At 45.9% G+C, this 26,008-nt stretch overlaps 1 protein-coding gene across 2 annotated transcripts in view; it reads right to left on the reverse strand.

Moving 5' to 3' along the window:
• Positions 1-5,309: 5,309 nt before the first annotated feature.
• cnot4b (CCR4-NOT transcription complex, subunit 4b) overlaps positions 5,310-26,008 on the reverse strand; it is a 139,072-nt gene continuing 118,373 nt past the window's right edge. Inside the window, exons 12-13 of one of the 2 annotated variants that reach the window (XM_084330029.1) lie at positions 17,014-17,232; positions 5,310-7,924 (exon numbers count right to left, since the gene is read on the reverse strand). In XM_084330029.1, the coding sequence (XP_084186155.1) occupies positions 7,608-7,924; positions 17,014-17,232 (536 nt within the window). In that variant the 3' untranslated portion in view covers positions 5,310-7,607. The remainder of the gene's footprint in view (positions 7,925-17,013; positions 17,233-26,008) is intronic. The other variant, XM_084330030.1, reaches the window with a different exon arrangement.

Here is a 26,008-nt window from a genome sequence, read left to right on the forward strand (position 1 = left end):
TCCTTTTTACCCCGTTGATGCCACGGTCCACGGCCCATGTAACGTTAATATCGCCTAATCTATGTTTTAAATTATGCTATGTGTCTAATCTGCCCATCGCTTATCAAAGAATCATTTTCCAGTCAACATTGGCAAAGCAGATTGTGTTTTTATCGCTTCATTTCCTTTTTATAGCATTTTGAAAACCACTCTGTGGAAACGCTTATATCTCCATGAAAACGAGGCTGATTATCCTAACACTGATAACATAGATTCCTTACCCGACATCAGATGGTATCCAAATGGTATATTCCAATTCCTGATCACCATTCGAAAAAATCTATATGTATATTGATCCAACGTGTGTACAGTATAACCCATGATCGCCGCGGCTCAGAGGCTCCAGAATGAACTCTGGTAACTCCGGCTGCATGGGTGAGAAGTTAAATGTGGACTGGAATAATTTTTTTCCCATCGATTTTCATTGAGTCCATTCCAAAAGGGTGATTTACCATCTGGGAGACGATAGGGGGCGCCCCCTGGATCTCCAACGGTAGGCTCGCGTGATGCAATATGATTTCAGATCGCTAATAATTTTTTTTTTTAAATCAGAGAAAAGCCGTGACTTGGCATTCAACGTTCGGGGTGTAAAAAGCCGTGAGTGGCGCTCAAAGTGTTAAAAGCTAGAAGTGGCTCTGAGCTGCTACATGAATGGGGCATCATCGAATTAGTGGAGCCATAAAATGGTGGGTAAATGGACTGCTTTCATCCAAAGTGCTTTACAACTTATGATTCACCCATTCACTCACACAGCGGCGATAATTATCGATATCGAACGATTATCGTGATAACGTTTTTGGCCATATCGCCCTGCCCTACTTGCTCATGGACTAATATTCTAGTAATACTGTTAGGACTGAATCAGGAATGTTATTTTGATGCAAGGGTCTTCAAAGTCAGCGTCTATTCCTCGCCTATGGGGCAGCACCAGATCTTACATCCAGGCAACATCACGAATCCAAGGGTTTTCTCCCCCGACTTCTAGCATTAGGAGGCGGCGGTGCTTGTTCAAAGACTCGCTGTGGGCACAGGAATAACACGTTTGAGTCATTAAAATGGGCAGCGCAGAGGCCCAAAAGCAGGCAGCTTGAACCTGGGCTGCAAGAACACGTGTTGTCGAGCTGCTCCATAGATAATTCATTAGGAAATATATTAATATATTATTATATATTAATATATATATATTATTTATAGCATCAATCTTATTTCAATATATGTTAGAGCAAAAGCAATAATGCCGAGGCAGCTCTATGAAGTGTATACATAGCTGAATTTAGTTCTAGTTTTTGGCCTTAGGAGAATGGGAAATATTGATTAGACTTAGACCATGCATATTACATTCATGAAACATCCAATTGATAAATTTTTTTTGTTACAATTGCACTCAACGAATATTTATCCTCATTACAGCCACGCTTTCATATCAGTTTTGTGTCACTATCAATATAAAGAGTTGTGGTAAAAAGGTTTGGAGGTTGTTGCTAGTTGAACATCCAAGACTGTACAAATCACAGTCTGGAGATGTTGGGACAGGAAAAAAATGGAGAGATCTAGAAATCAGTCACAAATGTATTTGTCTAACTGCACTGTATGTTAATTGAAAGACAAATAACCCCACGACGGACTTGTCCATCAAACCCCTAATATGATAACAGAGATCGCCTAATTAACACAATGAAATATCTTTCGAAAATAATGTTTTCATGTCCTCAACTTCCCCGGCATATTAGCACAGCACAGCGGTACTTCCCGTCGCTGAAAAGTGTGACAATGTCACCACCGAGCAATATAAGCGCTGCGTGCGCCCGGGCTCAGTACGAGCGATTCGCTCGCTCGACAGTATCTCGGCCTCTTCTGCAAGATAAAGTTAATTGGCCTACACTGAAAGCATTTGAAGTGTGTCCTTTCAAACACTTCCGCTGGAGCGGGAGGAGATTGGCACTGGCAGGATGGCGCCCGTCGCCACATCCTCTTGCAGACGAGTAGTCGTTTTTTTGATAGAACACATGGGGACCAGGGGAGTCCTGAAGTCCATCAGATGTTTCCTCCGACACATAGGAGACAGCCAGCAACCCCTTTTCACCTGCCAGCGGGCTCATTGGTGAATTGTAACGCGTGGGAGGTCACACTACCTTCACCATATCCCTTCTTTGCTGTGCAGGCACCCTGACCGACCTGTAGGAGTCGGTCAGTATACCACCCCACCGGCTTCCCTCCCGCTGACTCTGCCAATTGAGCCAGTGTGACGGCCGGCCAAGCCGGAGCCAACGCTGACAGCCAGATTCGATACCGGTGTCTCTTGCGTTGGTGACGAGCGCTTAGACCGCTGCGCCACCCAGCCGCCTTGGGGACCACGTTTTTAATGAGCATTTTACATGCACAGTGTGTTTTTAATGAGTGTTTTACATGCGCAGTGTGTGCAAATGTTAGTTGCTTTTTTTTTGTGGGCTTTCAATCATTTTCTCCCATTCCCCAATTTAGTCGTTATGCCAATTCCCTTCCTTTACTTTTTTATTTACCACCTAGCCCGAGAGCTACCAGCCAAAATTGTATATTGTAAGCAGTCATTTGAGGCTTTATAAAAGCAGCATAATGAACACAAATCCGTCAGTGCCGAGTCCGACCTCATCTTAAATAACAAACGGCATTGCTTGTTGTAGTTAACAAGGAGAGGAAGAGTTGATTTAGCAAAAAAAAATCAAGATCTACTTGAAATCAGCCCGTGATCTACCTGTCGATCGCGATCGACTGGTTGGGCACCACTGGTGTAGACTATCACATATATGAAATGACAAAGCTAAAGAAATGGTTTGATGTAAATAAGCCATCACTGAATCTGAAAAAAACAAAATGTATGATTTTTGGCAATCGAAAACTAGATGAAAATATAGTACTGACCATAGATGAGAGTCGATATAGAGAGTTAATGAATTTCGTTTTCTTGGTGTGATTATGGATGATAAATTAACATGGAAATCGCACATAGCACACGTTAACAAAAAGATGTCCAAGAGTATTTTTGTTATGAATAAAGTAAAGGATGTGTTAGAGTATGAGGCAATGAGAACACTCTACTGTTCACTCATCTCACCTTATATCAGTTATTGTGTGGAAGTATGGGGGAATACTTATGGGACCAATACAAAACCATTATATATACTACAGAAGAGGGCTGTAAGAATCACACATGAAGTGAGTTATCGAGAACACACAAATACATTATTTATTAAATCTAAAATAATTAAACTTGAAGACATGGTTAAGTTTCAAACAATGTTAATTATGTTTAGGGCAAGAAATAATACACTGCCAGAAAAACTACAAAATCTTTTTCATTTAGAAAGTGAGTTTAGTAGGAGAAAATACAATTTTAAGTTTGCACGTACCACACTTAAACAGACGTGTCCTTCAGTTATTGGTGTAAAGTTGTGGAATTCTCTCCATAGCGAGCATAACACTTTGTATGCCACTCACGGCTTTACGCCCCGACCGTTGAATGCCACGGTCACGAGTATTCTCGGGTATTTAAATGTTATTAGCGATCTGAAATCATATTGCATCACGCGAGCCTACCGTTGGAGATCCAGGGACGGCCGGCGCTCAGATGTGAAAAAAGCGCCCCCTATCGTCTCCCAGATGGTAAATCACCCTTTTGGAATGGACTCAATGAAAGTGAATGGGAGAACTGATTTCTGACTCCACATTTTACTTTTCACTGATGCAGCCGGGGTCTACCAGAGTTCATTCTGGAGCCTCTGAGCCGCGTGGATCATGTGTTATACTGTACACACGATGGATCAATACATTTATCGATTTTTTCGAATGGCGATCGGAAATTGGAATAAACCATTTGGATACCATCTGACCTCAGGTAAGGAATCTATGTTATCAGTGTTAGGATAATCAGATTCGTTTTCACGGATATATAAGCGTTTATGTGATATGGCTGTTTTGACTGTAAAAGCCATGAGGAAATAAGAGCAGCGATTATCAGCGCACGGCACGAGCGTGCGTGCGCACACATATACTATCAATCATCTAGCGTTTATTTGAAAACGATTCATAAATAGGCCGACAAATGACAACGTTCTGGAATATTCCAGTAAAAGGCGATTATCATAGGCATGGGTTGTTTCCCCCCGGAAAACGGGTGATTTTCAAAATGCTATCAAACGGAAATGAAGCGATACAAATACAATCTGACTTGCCAATGTTGACTGGAGAAAGAGTCTTTGATAAGCGACGGGCAGATTAGACACATAGCCATAATTTAAAACATAGATTAGGCGATATTAACGTTAACATTGGCCGTGGATGGTGGCATTCAACAGGGTAAAAAGGAAAACACGGCCGGCACTGAAAGTGTTAAGGGATGTAATAGTGTTTATCAATTCAAAAAAATAAATAAAAAAAATATATTTAGTCAGTATGAAAATCAAATGTGATCTGAATAGTGAGATCTTTTCTTTTGTTTTCTCTTTCTTTTATTCTTTATTATTATTATTATTATTTACTTTTTTCTTGTTTAACTGTGGATTGTGCGTTTCTTGTATAATGGTATAAATTATTATTTGTGTAAATTAGGTTGTACGCCGACCATTAAGTAAATACTTGTTTAGTTTAGGAATAAGGGGCAGGTAACTATACGATTTATTCTTCTTCCTGCTCCTTTTGTCCATGGAATGATATTTATGATTGTGTAATGAAGAAACTCTGATTGTATGATTCCATGTGGCAAATAAAAACTCTGAACTGAACTGAACATGCCTCCTCCGATACATGTGGAGTCGCCAGCCGCTTCTTTTCACCTGCCAGTGAGGAGTTTCACTGGGGGAACGCAACACGTGTGGAGGTTCACGCCATTTCTCCCCGAGATCCGCTCCCTGCTGAACAGGCGCCCCGACCGACCAGTAGGAGTCGCTGTTTGCAACGACCAGGACTCACACCCTCACCGGCTTCCCACCCGCTAACACTGATAATTGTGTTCGTAGGGACGACTGACCGAGCCGGAGGTACCGCTGACAGCTGGATTAGATCCCAGAGTCTCTGTGGTGGTAGGCGAGTGCTTAGACCTCTACGCTACCCAGCCGTCCGGTTGGTTGAAGGCTTGACGATAATGGATTAGAGCTACGGATCCATCTATTGAGGCCGTGAAGATCACGCTCGCTAATCACTCGGATCAGACAATGTTTTAACGTAAGACACAAGATTGAAAAGCTGTTCTTGATAAGAGTGAATCAAAACCTTTATTTGTTCACCTGGGGGAGAGCGACAAGAAATGGTTAAGAAACAAAATTAAAAACACAGACGTCATGTTTTCTCTTTTATTTAAGATTTAGTCGTTTTTTTTTTCTTTCTTCCAGACCTGTAGAGGTGCAATTCCTTCAGCTCTTCATTTTTAGCATTGTGTGTAAAATCCAGTTAGACTGCATCAGTTTTCTTAATCCTCAAGAATACTGTTGTTGAAATACTGAAAGTTGTCAGGACCTTAAATGCAGAAATGATAAAAACGAAACAAAAGCCTTGAGACCAATGAAAGTGGGGAGTTTTGGATGATGTCGAGGTGGGGGGCCAGGTTCTGCGCCGCCCCCCCCGCTCCTCGTGTTAGTGATTGGTTGCATTGCCCTGAAGCTCTGCCATCCCAGCACACACAGCCCGGAGAACCAGAACAGATCCTGGGAGGATCCAACCCCGGTTCAAACCTGGGAGATTTCAAGCCTAATTCATTTTTTTGCATTTCTTTTTAAACAAAATCACAAATATCCTTTAGAAATGTTTGAAAATACGCCACGCCCCTATCGCCCTGATTTTTAAATCTCTAAAATTGACACGAGACATATAAATGCCAACTATCATCTAAGTGCTTACCCGGCCCGTGCTAAGAAATAATAATAAAAAAATCGCCTGACAGCAACCCGCGCGGCAAAACATTCCCTTGGAAAACCTCCCGCCCCCCAGCAGGTTACGCCTCCTCTCGCCCTCCGCCGCCCAGAGAGACTCGAATGCAGGCGTCGCACGCAGAGTCGGAAGCTTTTAGTCTGCAAAGCCGATCCGTGACGATGGGCCGAGGGTCCGTTTCGAGTGACTGCAGCTACACAGGGCGCCACATGGTGGCGCTCATTGTCCCGAACGCACTCTCTGTGCCGAGACGCTTCCCAGCGGTCCGTCTCCTCTCTCTGTCCGCCTTTGTTCCACCTTCTAGCCTGGAAAAGGGCACTACCCTCTGATACAGAGGTCCGGCTGTGGGACGGCGAGGGTGTCGGTGGGAGGGAGTTCTCCAGACACCGGCCAATGGACCGTCTCCTCACAGGGAGGTGGGAGGGAGTTCTCCAGACACCGGCCAATGGACCGTCTCCTCACAGGGAGGTGGGAGGGAGTTCTCCCGACACCGACCAATGGACCGTCTCCTCACAGGGAGGTGGGAGGGAGTTCTCCCGACACCGACCAATGGACCGTCTCCTCACAGGGAGGGAGTTCTCCAGTCACCGACCAATGGACAGTCTCCTCACAGGGAGGTGGGAGGGAGTTCTCCCGACACCGACCAATGGGCCGTCTCCTCACAGGAAGGACTGAGACAGGAGGGGCGGGTCCCTAAAACCCAGACGCCGTCTCCTCTTTCCATCTCCGCCTACACGTTTTATATATAGCGTGAAGTAATCACTGCGTTACTCAACGGAGACTGTGTTTGTGGCCCCTACAGGCATTCACATCTCTTCCACCACGGCCCTCCTGCCCAAGAAAACCGGCTCAGCCTAGGCTTAACTTCCGCTTTTCAATTTCTCTCTATAATTCCTTTCATCCGGTGCATAAAAAAAAGCAAAAAAAGCAACAGTACTCCCTCTCCTGATCAAAGAATCGAGGATTTGAGGCAACAAACCTCGATTTTGTACTAATCGCATGCCCCTGGGGTTTCGGAGGAAGCTGGTTCTCTCTCTTGCGTAGATACAGATGGAAGGGAGATTAACCGTTGTTGGCAAATTCTTTTGAAGGCAGGAAGACTCATTTCTGCAGAGTGACTTGATGCCAGGACATATTCCTCCAAAACATCCTCTGACACGTCGGTCGTATTTTGATCAACATTAAGAGCGTCGTTTTCTCCCCCGAGTTCCCATTCCCCCGACAACGGTATCGCCTCTAGTTATTTCTGAGGTCGAAAAATTATAATAATAACCTACAAACGTTTGAAATCCCTGACAACGTCTCAACCCCATCGCACGCAATGCATCTATATGTCTCATGACATGTCAGGTTTTGATGATGCAGGACGCTGGTAGGATGTGTGGCTGGGATAGCATGCTTAGCGACAACTATAGCAAACAAACAACCGATTTGAAAACCAAGAAATTAAAAAAAATTATAAAAAAAATAAACACTAGAGCATCGGAAGATCAGGAGGAAGAAATGAAAAATAGTATATAATATTGTTATTATTTTTGTTAATAGTTTTGTATTTCTGTATCTCTGCTGATTTTGGTTGAGTGTTTCTCGATGGGGGGGGGGGGGGGGGCGAGGTTATGTTGATGTGTTGGGAAGGGGAGGTGGTTCACAGTTCACCCTAGTGGCGGCCCCTAGTGGCGGTCCATGGCGGCGCTCTGTAGCAGCTCTGTCTGGGGCTGGGCCGCGGGCCGGAAGGCCGTCTGGAAGCCGGGCGGCGGGGAGTGATACTGGCCGCCCGGGTGCACCGTGGGCGGGGCCCCGTAGGGCGCCCAGCCGGCTCTGTGGAGGGGCACCTGGACCCCGAAGTGTGTTGAAGGGGGCTGGGGAGGGGTCGCCGTGGTGATGGGAGGAGCGTCCATCTCTGTGAGGGCCTGCAGGGACTTGAGCCAGTGGGGGGGGTTGTCGTCTTGAAGACAGTCCAGACTGTTGCCCGTGGATACCGGGATGCCTGTAGAGACGGAGAGGGAGAGAGAGAGAGAGAGAAAGGCAGGCGGTTATTAGGGAAAGAGAATTGTGGAATCGCTCTCCCTTTTACAGACCAGCGTCAAAGAAGGAGAGGGGTCTCAAAGTGGAAGGGAGACCAGGTCCCGCGGCAGCGATCCGACTGATCTTCTCACCGGGGCCAGACCGGAGCCGTCAGGGCCGACGAGAACGAGGGGAGCGGGGGCAATCAGCGGGGATCATCGCTGACCGGTCTGCCCGCGCATCGACTGCCGCGGACTGGAAGATAAGAGGGGGCGGTATTGAGCCCGGAGGCTCAGACAGAGAGAATCGATTGGCCACCATTACACCGAGCAGTTAGCGAGGGAGCCCCCCGCCCCCCCCCCCCCCTATAGTGTTGTTCTCTCCACTACAAAGCCGGGAGCCACTGCCTTAGCGGTGAAACTCAATAGCATAATAATAGGAAATCCCTTAGCCGAGCAGAGCAGCCAGAACCGGCACAGACCCCCTGGCGGGCCATTTACGGTCCGATGAGAGAGCGTCTGTTTGTCTTGAACATCACCCTGGAAGAAATACCGATGACGGCGGCCTTTAGAAAACGTAGTTTTTTCTAAAAATCTATTAAACCATGAAAAGCATGAGATCGCACCAGATTCAAAGTGCATCGTCTGACCAGTGACCGCCATCCAATAATCACGGTTATCGTTAACCCTTTCACTGCCACACGAAAGCAGGTTAACCCTTTACTATCACACTGCAGACGGTTAACCGTCTGTAGTGGGATAGTAAAGGGTTAACCTTCTGTAGTGTGGTAGTGAAAGGGTTACGTGATCTAGTGTGTTTTGCTAGTGAACACCGGACCACTGCATAGTTCTCATACATCGTATTCAAGCTGCTCGGCAGAAATATAGCCTATTCTCAGCAGAAATATAGCCTATTCTTAGCCCAAAATCCCTGACTGAAAGGCTGCGGCTTTTAACACCAAACAAACACCATGCGAGAAAAGCTGCACAAGGCTTCTTATCGCACGAGCCAAAGGGTTCTTTATTTCAGCGGCTGAAAAAGCCGAGAGCAGTAGGTAAAGTGTGTGTGTGTGTGTGTGTGGGGTTGGGGCTGCCTCTTGCCAGAAGGGTTAGATTGAACTGCGTCATTACATAAACACACAAACCACAGAGTGGGAAGAGATCGGACGCTCTAAGCCTAATTACCCCAGAGGCGGGTGTTATGAGCATCATTGCTTCCCTCTGGGCAGTGAGGCGCTTGGGGGAGGAGGAGGAGGAGGAGGAGGAGGAGGAGGAGGAGGAGGGGAGGAGTTAAGACGTTCCTCCACCCCCTGGGGGAAACTCATCATGGTACAAGGATCCCACACCGACGAGAACAGAAAGTAGGGCTGGGATTGTATACCGTTCACATTTGAACCAGGAATTCGGTAACAGTACCAAATAGTACCCTCTCTTTTTCTTTTCCGTTACTTTACTCTCTGTAATAACAAATTGTTTAGTTATTTAGTTAGAACATTGTTATTTATTGTTGTAACACAAATAAATCACCTCCCTCCAAAGCATGTCCCTACGACCTTAAAAAATATATATATATATTTAACACTGTGTATACATTTATTATGTATAATCTATCATTTTAATGTTTAAATATATACATTATCTGGCCATCCTCAGTAAATATGATCAAACTCCTCTGATCTTTACAAAGACCCAAGAGATGGGACATATTACACACAACCTTCAGAGGACTGAGCCACTAACGGAGAGAGGGACATGTAATGTAGCATTCAGAGGACTGGGACACTAACAGAGAGAGGGACATGTAATGTAGCATTCAGAGGACTGAGCCACTAACAGAGAGAGGGACATGTAATGTAGCATTCAGAGGACTGAGCCACTAACAGAGAGGGACATATAATGTAGCATTCAGAGGACTGAGCCACTAACGGAGAGAGGGACATGTAATGTAGCATTCAGAGGACTGGGACACTAACAGAGAGAGGGACATGTAATGTAGCATTCAGAGGACTGGGACACTAACAGAGAGAGGGACATGTAATGTAGCATTCAGAGGACTGAGCCACTAACAGAGAGAGGGACATGTAATGTAGCATTCAGAGGACTGAGCCACTAACGGAGAGAGGGACATGTAATGTAGCATTCAGAGGACTGAGCCACTAACAGAGAGGGACATATAATGTAGCATTCAGAGGACTGAGCCACTAACAGAGAGAGGGACATGTAATGTAGCATTCAGAGGACTGAGCCACTAACAGAGAGAGGGACATGTAATGTAGCATTCAGAGGACTGAGCCACTAACAGAGAGAGGGACATGTAATGTAGCATTCAGAGGACTGAGCCACTAACGGAGAGAGGGACATGTAATGTAGCATTCAGAGGACTGAGCCACTAACAGAGAGAGGGACATGTAATGTAGCATTCAGAGGACTGGGACACTAACAGAGAGAGGGACATGTAATGTAGCATTCAGAGGACTGGGACACTAACAGAGAGAGGGACATGTAATGTAACATTCAGAGGACTGAGCCACTAACAGAGAGAGGGACATGTAATGTAGCATTCAGAGGACTGAGCCACTAACAGAGAGAGGGACATGTAATGTAGCATTCAGAGGACTGGGACATTAACAGAGAGAGGGACATGTAATGTAGCATTCAGAGGACTGGGACACTAACAGAGAGAGGGACATGTAATGTAGCATTCAGAGGACTGAGCCACTAACAGAGAGAGGGGCATGTAATGTAGCATTCAGAGGACTGGGACACTAACAGAGAGAGGGGCATGTAATGTAGCATTCAGAGGACTGGGACACTAACAAAACATTGAGTAAAATGTAATGAAGATTTTTTTTAATTATTATTACTATTATACAGGTGCGTGCAGCTCAATAAATTAGAATATTGTGGAAAAGTCAGTAATTAAATAAAAAAATCTATAAGATCATATATTATAGATTAATTACACACAAAGTGAAATATTTCAAGCCTTTATTTGTTATAATTTTGATAATTATGGCTTACAGCGAATTAAAACCCAAAATTCAGTAAATTGGAATATTGTGGAAAAGTTCAATATTGTACTCACGGTGTCACACACTAATCAGATCATTAAGTGAAAACACCTGCAGAGGTTTCCTGAGCCTTTGAAGTGAAGTGGTTCAGAGAGCTACACGGTCATGGGGAAGACTGCTGACTTTTCCACAATATTCTAATTCATTGAGCTGCACCTGTGTGTGTATATATATATATATATATATTTTTTTTTTATTATATTTAATTAAATTTATATTATAATTTTTTATTACATTTAATTAATTTAATTTCCTATGTTAAAGATGGATGGGGTTCAGTTTCACTCTTGTGGTGTAGAAGAAACACCGACACGCAGTCAGTAGATCACTTTTGGGATGAAACTGTAGCCACCGACTCACGAGTTAAATGAATGGGCGGCCGGGTAGCGCAGCGGACTAAAGGCCTCTACATGCTACAGCAACTTCAAAGCAACTTCAACACAACATCGGCGCGATTTCAACGCGCTTGTTGCAGAGTCTTGTAGACTGTGTTGTGAGGATGTTGCGTACCTGTCTCCAAAATCTAATCTAAACACCCGTTGCGTTGGTATTGCGTAGCAGTGATTGGTTGGTAGTGAATGGGGGCGTGGCTGTCATAGAATAATATTGGTCCGACTCCCGCAGCGAGGAATACCATCCGCCATTGTTGTAGCCAGCAAGCTATGCTATCAATATTAGCTAAATAATTAGCGTCATAACTGGCCTTTTTCTGAAAACCCAAGCACATATTGTTCCATAGCATACGCCTTCAGTTGATCATGACAAATCCTCTCTTACCTTGACGATTAAAAAGCCTCCATAATTTAGTAAATAAAGCTGTAGCCAGCCAGCTAGCATTGGTGCTATACAAAATGCTATCCACATTAGCTACATAGCTAACCAACTAAATACAATGGTATCCTGAGGTAATGTTAAATACAACGTTTGCTAGTCGAAATGACTGGACACACACAGGGACAAGTTAAACATCAATCAATTAATTTATTCCAACAGGTAGTTTGAGCTGCATGTGAGCCGGTCTTTCTCTCCTCTCCATTGGAAACTAATGAAGTTACGTTAAAAAGCACAGAACCGGCTGACAAAAGTTAAGCTGCTAGCAACAGACACTATAATACTTCCGGTCGGGGGATTTCAAAATAAAAGAGCGACGACTAAAAGCACCGGAAATACGTTTATTTTGTACATTATCTAACGTTAACACGAACCTAAACTAACTTTAGATTAGTTTAGGTTCGTGTAACGTTAGATATTGTAAAAAATAAACGTATTTACGGTGCTTTTAGACTCGCTCTTTTATTTTGAAACCCCCCGCCCGGAAGTAAAAATTATGCTTATTTTTCTGCTTGTTATCAATGGGTTGGTTGAGAAGGGAAGCGGCATCTATCTAGGGAACCTAGCTACGTACGGGGTACAAGTTACATAGGCTGCGCGTTGATTTTGCAGAAGCATAAAGGTAGAGTGTCTGCAACACCGTTGCTTTGTCGATGTTGTGGCGCAGTTGCTTTGAAGTTGCTGTAGCATGTAGAGGCCTTAAGCGTCTGTCTACCACCACAGAGACAGTGGGATCGAATCCGGCTGTGGTGCCTCCGCCTTGGCAGACCGTCCATATTAACACAATTGGCAGTGTTAGCAGGTGGGAAGCCGGCGTGGGTGGGTCCTGGTCGTTGTAAACAGCGACTCCTACAGTTCGGTCGGGGCGCCTGCACAGCAAGGGAAGGATCTAGAAGAGGTAGTGTGACCTTCCACACGTTACACTCTCCCAGTGAGAGTCCGCGCTGCCAGGTGAAAAGAAGCGGTGGGCTGGGTACACATGTGTCAGAAGAAGCATGCGATAGTCTCCGCCCTCCCAGACCGACGGTAGGGGGTAGAGTGCGCAACGACCAGGAGGGGGATTGGGAATTGGCATAACGACTAACTAATTGGGAGGGGAGAAAAACGGAAAAAGGGGGAAAAAGATAATAATAATAAAAAAAAAAAAAGTTACATGAAGAGAGAAGCATCCCGTAGGAATATAAAAACCAACAAATGGACATCACTGGACACCTGAAGCACTCACTCACATACGACAAGTCATCAAACACACAGGTTGTATTCAATTGGGCTGAGGAGAGAGACAAAGCATTTTGTCATATTTCAATTCAAAGCGCCTTCGTCAAAATATGGGCCTTGGCCATTGGGAGATGGAATTCCACCGTGAACCTCATTCAATCTCAGGTACTGAAAGATATCTCCTCTCAGCCTGCATAAGACTAAAGCCCTTGGATTGGGCGGCCAGAGAGGACAGACTGGGACTCCCCAAGGAGCTCCGTCTGGCTCGCTGACCCATTATGTTGTCAGCCTGAAGGCCTGGGGGGGGTACCACAGTGACCTATATTTGCCACGCAATCACACACATACACGCAAATACACACTTTGCACAAACACATATGGTACATGAGCAGAAACGTTTGTGCAGCCTGAGAGGCACAGTGAGAGGAAGTCATTCGGACAAATAATTGACCTATATCAAACCCTGCCCTCTTTTCTTGATTCTGCAATCACAACCACCGCTTCCCCAAACAATTGACCTGCAGGCGTCTCTAGTTTGCCTCCCGTCCTGCAAGTGTCTCTAGTTTGTCTCCTATCCTGCAGGTGTCTCTAGTTTGCCTTGTGCTGAGTTTATGCTGAGCCGCTACAGAAAGTAAATCGACCAAATTACATCTTTTGACAACAATGGTACCGTCACTTACTACTGTGGTGGAAAATCAACTATAAACGGTTATGGAATGAATAATAGAGATACATGAATGTCCTGGTTTAAATAATAATGATATAGTCTAGGTATTTATGTGGCCTGATGTAGACGTGGATGTTTAAAAGCCTGCGCATTAACATGACAGAAAGTCGGGATGCTCCGACAAGAGAGCTTCATGTGACTTGGGTAGAATTACTATGTACATAATCAGGGGAGATGGGGTGATGATGCAGAAGTATTTTAAGTGATAGTAGAGAGACAGGCTGGTAGTTTCTCTCGTCACAGATCAATATGTATGTGATGATTCAGACTTTTGCCAGTTCTTCCTTGCAAGAAACAACTCCGGTATTGTTTTGCATTTAATCAATAAAGTACCGTGTTCATTCCTGAAAACCTTTAGTCCGCAATCTTATTTCCCACTACTACCATTTCTCAAAACCTACCTGTTATCCCTAGCATTTAACCTTCCCTACCCATAACCACCCTCCTCCAACCCATCACTCCCTTTTCCCCTCCCCTACCTTCTCTCTTCTCCTGCCCCTCCCACCCCTCCTCGGTTTCCCTTACTTACTTCCCGACCGTCTCCCCTACTGGCTCCTGTATTTGTTGTCCGTTACTCGCGGTTCTATGTTCTTGTGTATTCATATTGTTCCCTGTGGTTCTATGTTTCTTTGTTTCTTTTCTGCCTATTGTCAGCGACTTTGGGTCCTTGAAAAGAGCTATATCAAATTAATTATTTGTATTATTTATTTTATTAAGAATTATTATTATTACCCGCAGGGACACGTTACGTCTCAGAGTAGTGCAGTACAAATCGAGTGTTAGTTGAAAGCATGCACCACCAGGATGAGTCAAACCGATGTGCTTTAGAAAGAAAACACCATCACCCTGCAACACAGCGCCCTGCCCTCTACTCCCAGCAGACACCCTGCCCTCTACTCCCAGCAGACAGACAGCCTGCCTTCTACTCCCAGCAGACAGACACCCTGCCCTCTACTCCCAGCAGACACCCTGCCCTCTACTCCCAGCAGACACCATGCCCTCTACTCCCAGCAGACACCCTGCCCTCTACTCCCAGCAGACACCATGCCCTCTACTCCCAGCAGACACCATGCCCTCTACTCCCAGCAGACACCATGCCCTCTACTCCCAGCAGACACCCTGCCCTCTCTACTCCCAGCAGACACCCTGCCCTCTACTCCCAGCAGACACCCTGCCCTCTACTCCCAGCAGACACCCTGCCCTCTACTCCCAGCAGACACCCTGCCCTCTACTCCCAGCAGACACCCTGCCCTCTACTCCCAGCAGACACCCTGCCCTCTACTCCCAGCAGACACCATGCCCTCTACTCCCAGCAGACAGACACCCTGCCCTCTACTCCCAGCAGACAGACACCCTGCCCTCTACTCCCAGCAGACAGACACCCTGCCCTCTACTCCCAGCAGACAAGACACCCTGCCCTCTACTCCCAGCAGACAGACACCCTGCCCTCTACTCCCAGCAGACAGACACCCTGCCCTCTACTCCCAGCAGACAGACACCCTGCCCTCTACTCCCAGCAGACAGACACCCTGCCCTCTACTCCCAGCAGACAAGACACCCTGCCCTCTACTCCCAGCAGACAGACACCCTGCCCTCTACTCCCAGCAGACAGACACCCTGCCCTCTACTCCCAGCAGACAGACACCCTGCCCTCTACTCCCAGCAGACAGACACCCTGTCCTCTACTCCCAGCAGACAGACACCCTGCCCTCTACTCCCAGCAGACAGACACCCTGCCCTCTACTCCCAGCAGACAGACACCCTGCCCTCTACTCCCAGCAGACAGACACCCTGCCCTCTACTCCCAGCAGACACCCTGCCCTCTACTCCCAGCAGACACCCTGCCCTCTACTCCCAGCAGACACCCTGCCCTCTACTCCCAGCAGACAGACACCCTGCCCTCTACTCCCAGCAGACAGACACCCTGCCCTCTACTCCCAGCAGACAGACACCCTGCCCTCTACTCCCAGCAGACAGACACCCTGCCCTCTACTCCCAGCAGACACCCTGCCCTCTACTCCCAGCAGACACCCTTGGGAACATATTGTCACGTGGGGAACTAGGCCAAAAACACGAAAAACAATAGTTGTGGAAATCGAACCGCATCGATCGGTATCAATTGGAATCTAAATCAAAGTGTTTATCTTAGTTATTTCTATGCAAAACGAATATCTTGATCCGTTTTAAATGTATTGTATTAAATCACCGCCGACTCAAATCGTCCACTCGCATGGGCGTCATACTGGACTCCACCCTCTCCTTTCATTCCCACATAAAAACAATAACCAAATCAGCTTTTTTCCATCTCAGGAACATTTCCCGACTCCGGCCATCTCTCCCGACTCCGTAGCAGAGACTCTCATTCACGCTTTCGTCACCTCCCGTCTTGACTACGCAAACTCTGTCCTCATAGGGCTACCCAGTAATGCCCTGAACAGGCTACAATATGTGCAAAATTCTGCTGCCAGGGTTCTCACCCGCACCAAGTCCTGGCACCACATCACCCCCACCCTCATCCACCTCCACTGGCTTCCAGTCAAGTCCTGCATCAATTTCAAGATCCTCCTCATCACCTACAAATCCCTTCACTCCCTTGCCCCCCGGTACCTAGCGGACCTCCTCCATCCCTACATCCCGCCCCGGAGGCTGCGGTCCTCTGACTCCGGTCTCCTCTCCATCCCCACCACCAACATGCGGACTGTGGCCGCACCCACCCTCTGGAACTCACTCCCTCCAAACATCCGTAGTGCTACATCCCTGCAATCCTTCAAATCCCAACTCAAAACCCACCTTTTCACCAAATTTGTAAATGACTGATTTCCCCTTTTTTCTTTAGTTTTCTTTCCTTTTGATTATTATTTTGTTGTTACGTTGTTCCCTGTCCCCCTCCCTTAGCTGTTAAGCGCCTTGGGTCTCCTGAAAGGCGCTATATAAATTTAAGATATTATTATTATTATTTCTTTTACGAATGAGAATCAAGAATCAAACAGGAAATGAGAAGATCTCAGTGCATGGCCGCAATGGCATCGTCGACGGGGCGCACACGCTTAGTTTGGACCCATCAGGAGAAAGGCCTGTACTGTACCCCAGTTTGGGTCCCAAACCATTTTAAGAAACCAGGTATTAGCCTTTCATTAGTCTCTCTACCCATGCATTTAGCGCACATCTAGTGTCACACTCCCTGGCTGGGGTTACCCCCACGGCCGGCGATGGGTGGTTGGCCTACCTGTGATAATGGCTGGGTCCATCCAGCTATGCGAGACGCCCCCGGAGCCCAACGCCGCCCCCGTGTGGTTGACGCCAGATGAGGACGAGGATGAGGAGGAGGAGGAGGAAGAGCAGGAGTTGGGCAGGCCCCCAAAGTTGATGTTGATGTTGGGTAAGAGTGCTCTAAGGCCATCTTGCCACTCTTGCATGTTTATACTCTCTACTGAACCGCTGTTTTCTGCACAGAAACACAGACACAAGAGACACAGCTCTTTAATTCCAAAAATGTATTAAAACTATAGACAAGATTTTGCCGGTCTGTCTGGCCGTGAGCTATCCGCTACAAAGAGAGAAACTCAAGCAACAAAAGGTCATCTGGTCGAACAAACGATCGATAGACGCTGCACAAACAAACCACAGATTATTAAAAATAGGAATACGTTCCCCAAATTAGTTTTGGTCGTTTGAGAATCTAAAAAATAGATTTAAAAAAAATATACGATATATTGTATACTAACACAATATCGTTATTCTCACATAGCGAGAGTTTGTGTTTACAAACAAGGGTTTTGGGGGGCAAAAGTTCACCATATATAAAGAAAAGTACATTTCCTCCACCTAGCCGACTTCAAGCAGTGGAACATTGACATCAATATTTACTTGCAATATTAACCCGTTCACTGCCACACGACAGAAGGTCATGTGGCAGTGAAAGGGTTAACCGGCTGTCGTGTGGCAGTGAAAGGGTTAACCTTCTGTGTATTGTCACAGTGAAATGGTTAACCGTTTTGGTAGCGCGGCAGTGAAAGGGTTAACTCTGAAACGAGGAGTGCTTCATTAAAAATTTCTCCCTAGTGCTGCTGTAGGCTGTTGCCAGGGGGGAGTTCATCCTTTTAAATAATGCAGCGGTTCATTTGCTGGAGTGGCTCCAAAATAAATAACGTCACAATGTGTATATATGTGTTCTTCTCTCGTGTCTGTAGACACAGGCGATGTGTCCTGGAGCTGCTCTGCGGGGGCGCAGGGAGAGGGGTTTACTTTGCAGAAAGAGGGGTGAAAGTGAGGAAGAAGAGGAGGAGATGGGAGAGAGAGAGAGGAAGAGGGTGGCGCCTGTGCTTCCCTCTCTCCTCCAAGCTTCCAAGACAGGAGTTCCTCCAAAACGGACGTGCTAGCAGTCTTCTTTCTGCCCGATCGTACCCAAAACAAATATATAGAAATATCTCAAATATATATATATCTAAAACAAGAAAAGGCTTTCGCTTCCACCCGACAGGCGCTCCCCGGGGACACCTCAAGAATCAGCATCTAGGACCGCGGAAGAGTTCCTCACAGCAGCCTGCCTTCGTAAACAACCAGGAGGGGAAGAGTTCCTCACAGCAGCCTGCCTTCGTAAACAACCAGGAGGGGAAGAGTTCCTCACAGCAGCCTGCCTTCGTAAACAACCATTTACATTACATTTACATTTAGTCATTTAGCTGACGCTTTTATCCAAAGCGACTTACAAGTTCTGTACGACAAGCCATCAGGAAGGGCACAACTCTATCAGCTGAGCAACAATGTTCATCAAAGTGTTGAGTGCTACAGTGTAGGTTAGTTTATTAGGACAAGTGCATGACAGTACGGTTAGTTAGGGTTAGATTTTTTTTTATCGTTTTTTTTTAAAATTCAGATAATGGTTGAAGAAGTGCGTCTTTAGTCGACGGCGAAAGATTGGACGTGATTCGGCTGTCCTAACTGGGGTGGGTAGTTCATTCCACCATTGTGGGGCAAGGACTGAGAATAGGCGACTTCTCTTTGATGACCCTCCCGGAGCTCGGATAGGAGTAGGTCTGAGGCCAGGAGAGGAAGAGTTCCTCACAGCAGCCTGCCTTCATAAACAACCAGGAGGGGAAGAGTTCCTCACAGCAGCCTGCCTTCGTGAACAACCAGGAGGGGAAGAGTTCCTCACAGCAGCCTGCCTTCATAAACAACCAGGAGAGGAAGAGTTCCTCACCAGCAGCCTGCCTTCGTAAACAACCAGGAGGGGAAGAGTTCCTCACAGCAGCCTGCCTTCATAAACAACCAGGAGAGGAAGAGTTCCTCACCAGCAGCCTGCCTTCGTAAACAACCAGGAGGGGAAGAGTTCCTCACAGCAGCCTGCCTTCATAAACAACAAGGAGGGGAAGCGTTCCTCACAGCAGCCTGCCTTCATAAACAACCAGGAGAGGAAGAGTTCCTCACAGCAGCCTGCCTTCATAAACAACAAGGAGGGGAAGAGTTCCTCACAGCAGCCTGCCTTCATAAACAACCAGGAGAGGAAGAGTTCCTCACAGCAGCCTGCCTTCATAAACAACCAGGAGGGGAAGAGTTCCTCACAGCAGCCTGCCTTCATAAACAACCAGGAGAGGAAGAGTTCCTCACAGCAGCCTGCCTTCATAAACAACCAGGAGGGGAAGAGTTCCTCACAGCAGCCTGCCTTCATAAACAACCAGGAGAGGAAGAGTTCCTCACAGCAGCCTGCCTTCGTAAACAACCAGGAGAGGAAGAGTTCCTCACCAGCAGCCTGCCTTCATAAACAACCAGGAGAGGAAGAGTTCCTCACAGCAGCCTGCCTTCGTAAACAACCAGGAGAGGAAGAGTTCCTCACAGCAGCCTGCCTTCGTAAACAACCAGGAGGGGAAGAGTTCCTCATACATAGAACATAGGAAATGTGAATCCTGGACCGTATTTTATTACTATTTTATTCTTAGGCTAATTTTATTCTTTATCCATCTATCTAGGTCGTCCTCGGACGGGCCCTCCATCGGTGCTTCCAGTCATCCCGATCCTCCATTCATCCGGCTAGCTCGCCGGTACTTTCTGCCCCTGCATCGCTCCTGAGTATGTTGTCTACGTACGTTAATGTGTGGGACGTCCTTGTGATCGATGCCCATGTGTTGGCTCCCGCAGCACAAGTTTGCTGGCTGGCAGCTCATGGCGTCTCTGGCAGTGACCTGCCAGCCTCATTCTCCTGACTGCCACTTTCTCAACTCACCCTTAGCGCCCACCCCCACCCCCCCAGCGCCCGCACCCACCCGCCCAATTCTTAGGCACATTTTTTGTTATTCTTATTCGTGACTTTGTTTTGTCTACCTAAATGTTTACTGTGAGCGATTTGTAGTGCCAAATTTCCCTCGGGATGATTCAAGTATTTATTTATTTTCCATTCTATTCTATTCTATAGCAGCCTGCTCCAATAAACAACCAGGAGAGAAGAGTTCCTCTGTGGCAGGCAAAGCACAGGAGGCCGCCCCCCATAAAGGTCTGAAACACTGATTCCGAGACAGGAATACCCCCCCCCCCCCCATCTAGAGAGAAGCCGCGGGAAACAGGCTATTTATTCAGACACCGCGCAGTCTTCCTGAGGCCCGGCGAGAGTAGTAGTCGGGCCGCGTGGTAATGAGAGGCTGCAGCCACCGGGCCCTCATGAGGAGAGGAGAGAACCACGTCCAGTTACCGCGGCGCTGTGAATAATAAATACTAATTGACAGGAGTAATTCATTAGCCCACATGGCTGTGTTCCCAAAAGATGGTTGGGGGGGGGGGGGCTATTTATAACAAAGTACATAGTAAAGCCGATCTCTACCGTACGGCCGGCCTGATCTTGGAGCAGCAGATCCGGTGGAGGTTTCACTGCCGCACTACCAAAACTGTTAACCCTTTCACTGCGACAATACACAGAATGTTATCCCTTTCACTGCCACACGACAGCATGTTAACCGTCGGTAGTGTGATAGTAAAGGGTTAACCTTATGTAGTGTGGCAGTGAAAGGGTTAAAAAGGGATGTCAAGGAACAACTTAAAGAGAAGAGAAAAAAATAAAACAAGTAATCAACGAGAGTCGAGACGAGCCTCGTCAAGAATCAGGTCTTCGGTATTCCCCGTTATCTTCGCTCGCATTTTAATGGGCTAGTCAAAAGCAGGGAAGCGTGGCCGACATTAACATCATCACCTATGTTGCCATTTGCATTCGCGGATGAACAAGCGCTCCCATGTTTAATTCATGAGAGGGGGGGGGCTGTGGCTCCGGGAATCAATTTCAACAGAATCATCAAATGCCACTCCAGTCCACACAGTGGGCGGAATTATTTAACATTAGATCGGCCGGACTTCCTTTATGACGGTGCTGTCGAGGGAAAGGTCGCCTGCCAGCGTGGGCTCGTCGTCTTTTAATTATTTCAGATTTACAAAATCGATACCTTCTGTTTGGACACGGCTAGCTTCATTTGATGTAAATTGTTATGTGGCTCACTGGGATGACATGGGCGGCAAGTCTCAAACTGAAACTATACAGCAAGTACAACTCAAGCTGAAGCTATACAGCAAGTGCATCTCAATATAAAGCTATACAGTGAGTGCATCTGAAACTGAAGCTATACAGTGAGTGCATCTGAAACTGAAGCTATACAGAGCATCTGAAACTGAAGCTATACAGTGAGTGCATCTGAAACTGAAGCTATACAGTGAGTGCATCTGAAACTGAAGCTATCAGTGAGTGCATCTCAAACTGAAGCTATACAGTGAGTGCATCTGAAACTGAAGCTATACAGTGAGTCAGGGTATCTGCAGGTTTAGCCCAGTCAGATTTAAGGCTTTTTAAGACTTTTTAATGCCACTCAGAATTAAATTTAATACCAATTTCACGATAACAAAATGGCAAAAATCATGGGTACTCTCAGTACTCATTCAAGGGTACTACGACTATGCTTGCACCTCATGGTACCAAAGCACCTCAAAGGCACTAAAATCAAGATTACAAACATCACAAAACAAACTGGTCAGACTACTGCTTAACCTCACTCCTAAAACCCATTTTTACCCCTGCCCACATTCAAAACCGCTCAAAGAGCACCTACGGGAGACTGCAATTCGAAACTGGCCACCGTAAATGTCCAACCCCCCCCCCCCCCCCCCCCCCCCCTCCTAATGTACAGTCTCATCCCCATCATATATATATAATATTTTCTGTTAGGATCTCTGGGTAACAGTACTGTATATTATTTGCATATCGTATATGTCACAAATGTAACAGTACTACAGTATATACCTGTATGTCATGTATGTCCCTATGCCATAAATGTCATGTCATGTATGTTTTTACTGTATTCATTTCTGTATATTTTATTTCATTTTTATTCTATTTTACTCTACTCTTATCCTAGGCAACTTGATTGATTTGTGTTATTATTCTAATTCGTGACCTGTCCTGTCTAAATGTTTAAATGTTGAGCGATTTGCAGTGTCAAATTTCCCACGGGATAATAAAAGTATTTCTATTCTATCTATTCTATGTTGTGTATGTCAATATGAATTCAAAATGGGGGACCCTGATGTAAACAAGACAAACGTCTTTCTCTGGTCTGCATCCCCTTATTATTGTGTGTATTGAGCTGTACTGTATTGTACACATTCTGCAATCTGTTAAATAAAGTTGTCATTCATCCAGTTGTTTTGTTTTTGTGGTTTGGTTGAATGAATACTTTATTTAACAGATTTCAGAATGGGTACAATACAGTACAGCTCAATACACACAATAATAAGGGGATGCAGACCAGAGAAAGACGTTTGTCTTGTTTACATCAGGGTCCCTCATTTTCAATTCATAGTGACATTTATGACATGCACAACATACATGACATCATGACATTTATGGCATAGGGACATACATGTATATATTACTGTTACATTTGTGACATATATGATATGCAAATATACAGTACTGTTACCCATAGATCCTAACATATATATATATATATATATATATATATATATATATATATATATATATATATATACATATAAATATGATGGGGAGGAGACTGTACATTAGGAGGGGGTAGGTGTGTGGTAGAAAATAAATACATAGGGTGGGGTGAAGCTCTCACTCTCATCAACACAAACGTGTCCTTGCCCTTGTTTACATCCGTGGAGAGATTTTTTGGATGCAAGAAGCCAATCCAAACCTGGCTATGTAGGACGTTTTATCTTTTCCACACGTGAATGTTTTAGCGACTTCAGAGTCAGGGAACATCGCTTGAAACACCTCTCCTAGTCCCTCATTTCCATTGTAGGACTGATGCTTTGCGACCGTATTTAGAACCCACAGTACCTCAGCTTCAAGGGTTGGCGTGGAGCCGAACGTTACCCGGACAGGTGCAGATGTAATTGGTGGTAGACCTACCTGTCCCTCAGCAGTTGATGTGGACAGCGTCGCCGTCGAAAATAAATTTGATATTGAAGTTGTCTGCAGGCGGGTTTTTGCAGAGGTAAACATGCTTAGCGCTGTGCATGTGTGACTCGACTGCTTTTATTCCCATCGTTCCCAGTTTAAAATCCTTTTTGCGGAGTTTGCAGCGGGCCTCGTAACTTTCCCATGTTAAATTAACGAGTGCAAATCAATTAAACTAAACTAAGCGTCAGCGTTATCGCTACGGCTTGAATAACGTGTTACCTATGCTCCGGTGTTCTGAAATAGCTCCCGACGGCGACACACATTAAGGACCACATTAAGGTTCCGCCCCACTGCGTACCGTTTGCGTGAAAGAAAGAAAAAAGCCTGATTTATCTCCCGTTAATAGTTTCCCCCCAGATTTCACAATGAAACATAAGATGACATGGCATGTTTTTAAGACCTCCGAAAGTCGGATTTAAGACATTTTAAGACAAATTAAGGCCTTAATAGTTGATAGTTGAATTTAAGACTTTTTAAGACTTTTTAAGGTCCCGCGGACACCCTGGTGAGTGCATCTGAAACTGAAGCTATACAGTGAGTGCATCTCAAACTGAAGCTATACAGTGAGTGCATCTCAGACACCCAAGCAGACAAGAGAAAAAGTTGCTTGATTCGTCGACCAGTCTATTTCTGTCCAGCCGTCTAACTCTGTCCAGCCTCATCAATAATGGAGTCCACGGAACAGTCTGACAAAATACATAATTTTCGATTTGCTGCTCGTTAGTCTGAGACCCACCTCTCTCCACCAGGACAGAGAGGAGGAGGAGGAGGAGGAGGAGGAGGAGGAGGAGGAGGAGGAGGAGGAGGAGGAGGAGGAGGAGGAGAGGGGTTCGTCTGCCTGGTCTACCCTGACGGAACCTAAAAACGGAAGAGGCATGGGCAGGAAAAATAACTAACCAATGGGAATGGGCCATATCCCTGGAGTTCTCAAAAGCTAAATGAAACTAAATGAAATGGCCCTAGTGTAACCGCAGCCTAAAAGCTTCGTTTGGAGATACTTCAGATCAACTTGTGGAACATCCAGACGAAGTTGTACGCAAGCAATGTAAACTACAGCTGGCCTACCTTGTTTTTTTTTTATGCCAACACTATTTTGAGAGTCCTAGCATCCATGTTTATTTTGGAATAGTATAATGCCCTATTCCACAGTAATGTTTACCGGCTGAGTACTACTTAATAGCACTGTAGTACTATAATAAAGCAGACAGTCTTCTTCTAAAGAAAACCCGCGACAGGGGATATTTCGTACCTAGCCGACAACGTATCGCGTTATTAACCCTTTCACTGCCACACAACAGAAGGTTAACCCTTTACTATCACACAACCGACGGTCGCCGTAGTAAAGGGTTAACCTTCTGTAGTGTGGCAGTGAAAGGGCTAACCTGCTGTTGTGTGGCAGTGAAAGGGTTAACCTTCTGTGTATTGACGCTGTGAAAGGGTTAACCGTTTGGTAGTGCGGCAGTGAAAGGGTTAAGAGGCTCGTTATCGGTGTCATGACATATTCATAGATGCACGCGGGGTAGCCTGCGTTTTAGAACAGCTTCATTACACATTTATGTGACAAGAGACCGTATAGAGGAGACGTCGTCAAAACACATTTTCAATCTAAAAAGGAGAACCGTGCTAGTTTTTCCTGCATGATTCATGGAGCCCCGGTGATCTCAGAAACTCCCTTCTTAGCGTGGCGCGCGTGGAATCCCCCCGGGGAGCGTTTAATTTGAAACACAAAATGCGTCATAATAAGCAAAACAGTCCATCAATATGCAGTGAAGTAGATTAAATTAATAATCAATTCATGAATGCGCCATGAGACACGTTGAGGACCTGTGGCGAACGTAGGAGGCTTCGTCGACTCATCGGATGTTTCCCTTTCCCGGAATAGCTAAATGGGGGGGCGACGGTGGTTCAGGAGGTGGAGCGGTCGTCTGGTAATCGGAAGGTTCCCGGTTCGGAAGCGTCCTTGAGCGAGACACTTAATCCCCCCCTAACTGCTCCCGATGAGCAGGTCGGCACCTTGCATGGTCGGCGGTCGCCCCCGCCGTCTGTGTGGAAATGTGGGAGTGAATGGGTGAATGTGAGGCATAAGACAAGTTGTAAAACGCTTTGGATAAAAGAGCTATATAAATGCAGTCCATTTACCATAGTTTTCGGAGCATGAGAGTATCGGCAACAAAACATGGCACAGAGAGAGAGAGGGGGGGGGTGTTCAGAACTGTTATGGTCAAACGGGTCACGACAGCGAGATACACACTTTCAAACTTTTCAACCGCAGTCCATCGGAGCGGCTCATTGGCTGCCCTACCCACCGGCCACACCCATTATTTTGTACAGCCTATGGGGCACGCCCGTCACTCAAGGTCGTGGCGTGTGTCACTCCGAATAACATGTGATTAGCAGCTGTATGCTGAATATACACACATATATATATATCAACATCTGCCTGTACATACCTGCATATAATCATTTAATCATATCTGTACATATCCCTTTACTACTCTTACTAGTTACGCTGCTGATCAGTATGATTTACAATTAGCATTAGACTCAGTAATACTAATTTATAGATTGTATACCCAGTTTAATCACCTTTACATTGTATATTACGGTTGCACTTTACTTTACCGTTACATTTGCACTCTGGTTGGATGGCAAACTTATTTTCGTTGTACTGTACTTGTTCTGTTTAATGACAATACATTTTAATCTAATCTGGCTGAATAGTAGTTCAACAGAGTCCATTACTACAACCTAGGGCCGGGGCGAT

The sequence above is a fragment of the Notolepis coatsorum genome (assembly GCF_963971535.1).
Source record: "Notolepis coatsorum genome assembly, chromosome: 15".
NCBI lineage: Eukaryota > Metazoa > Chordata > Actinopteri > Aulopiformes > Paralepididae > Notolepis > Notolepis coatsorum.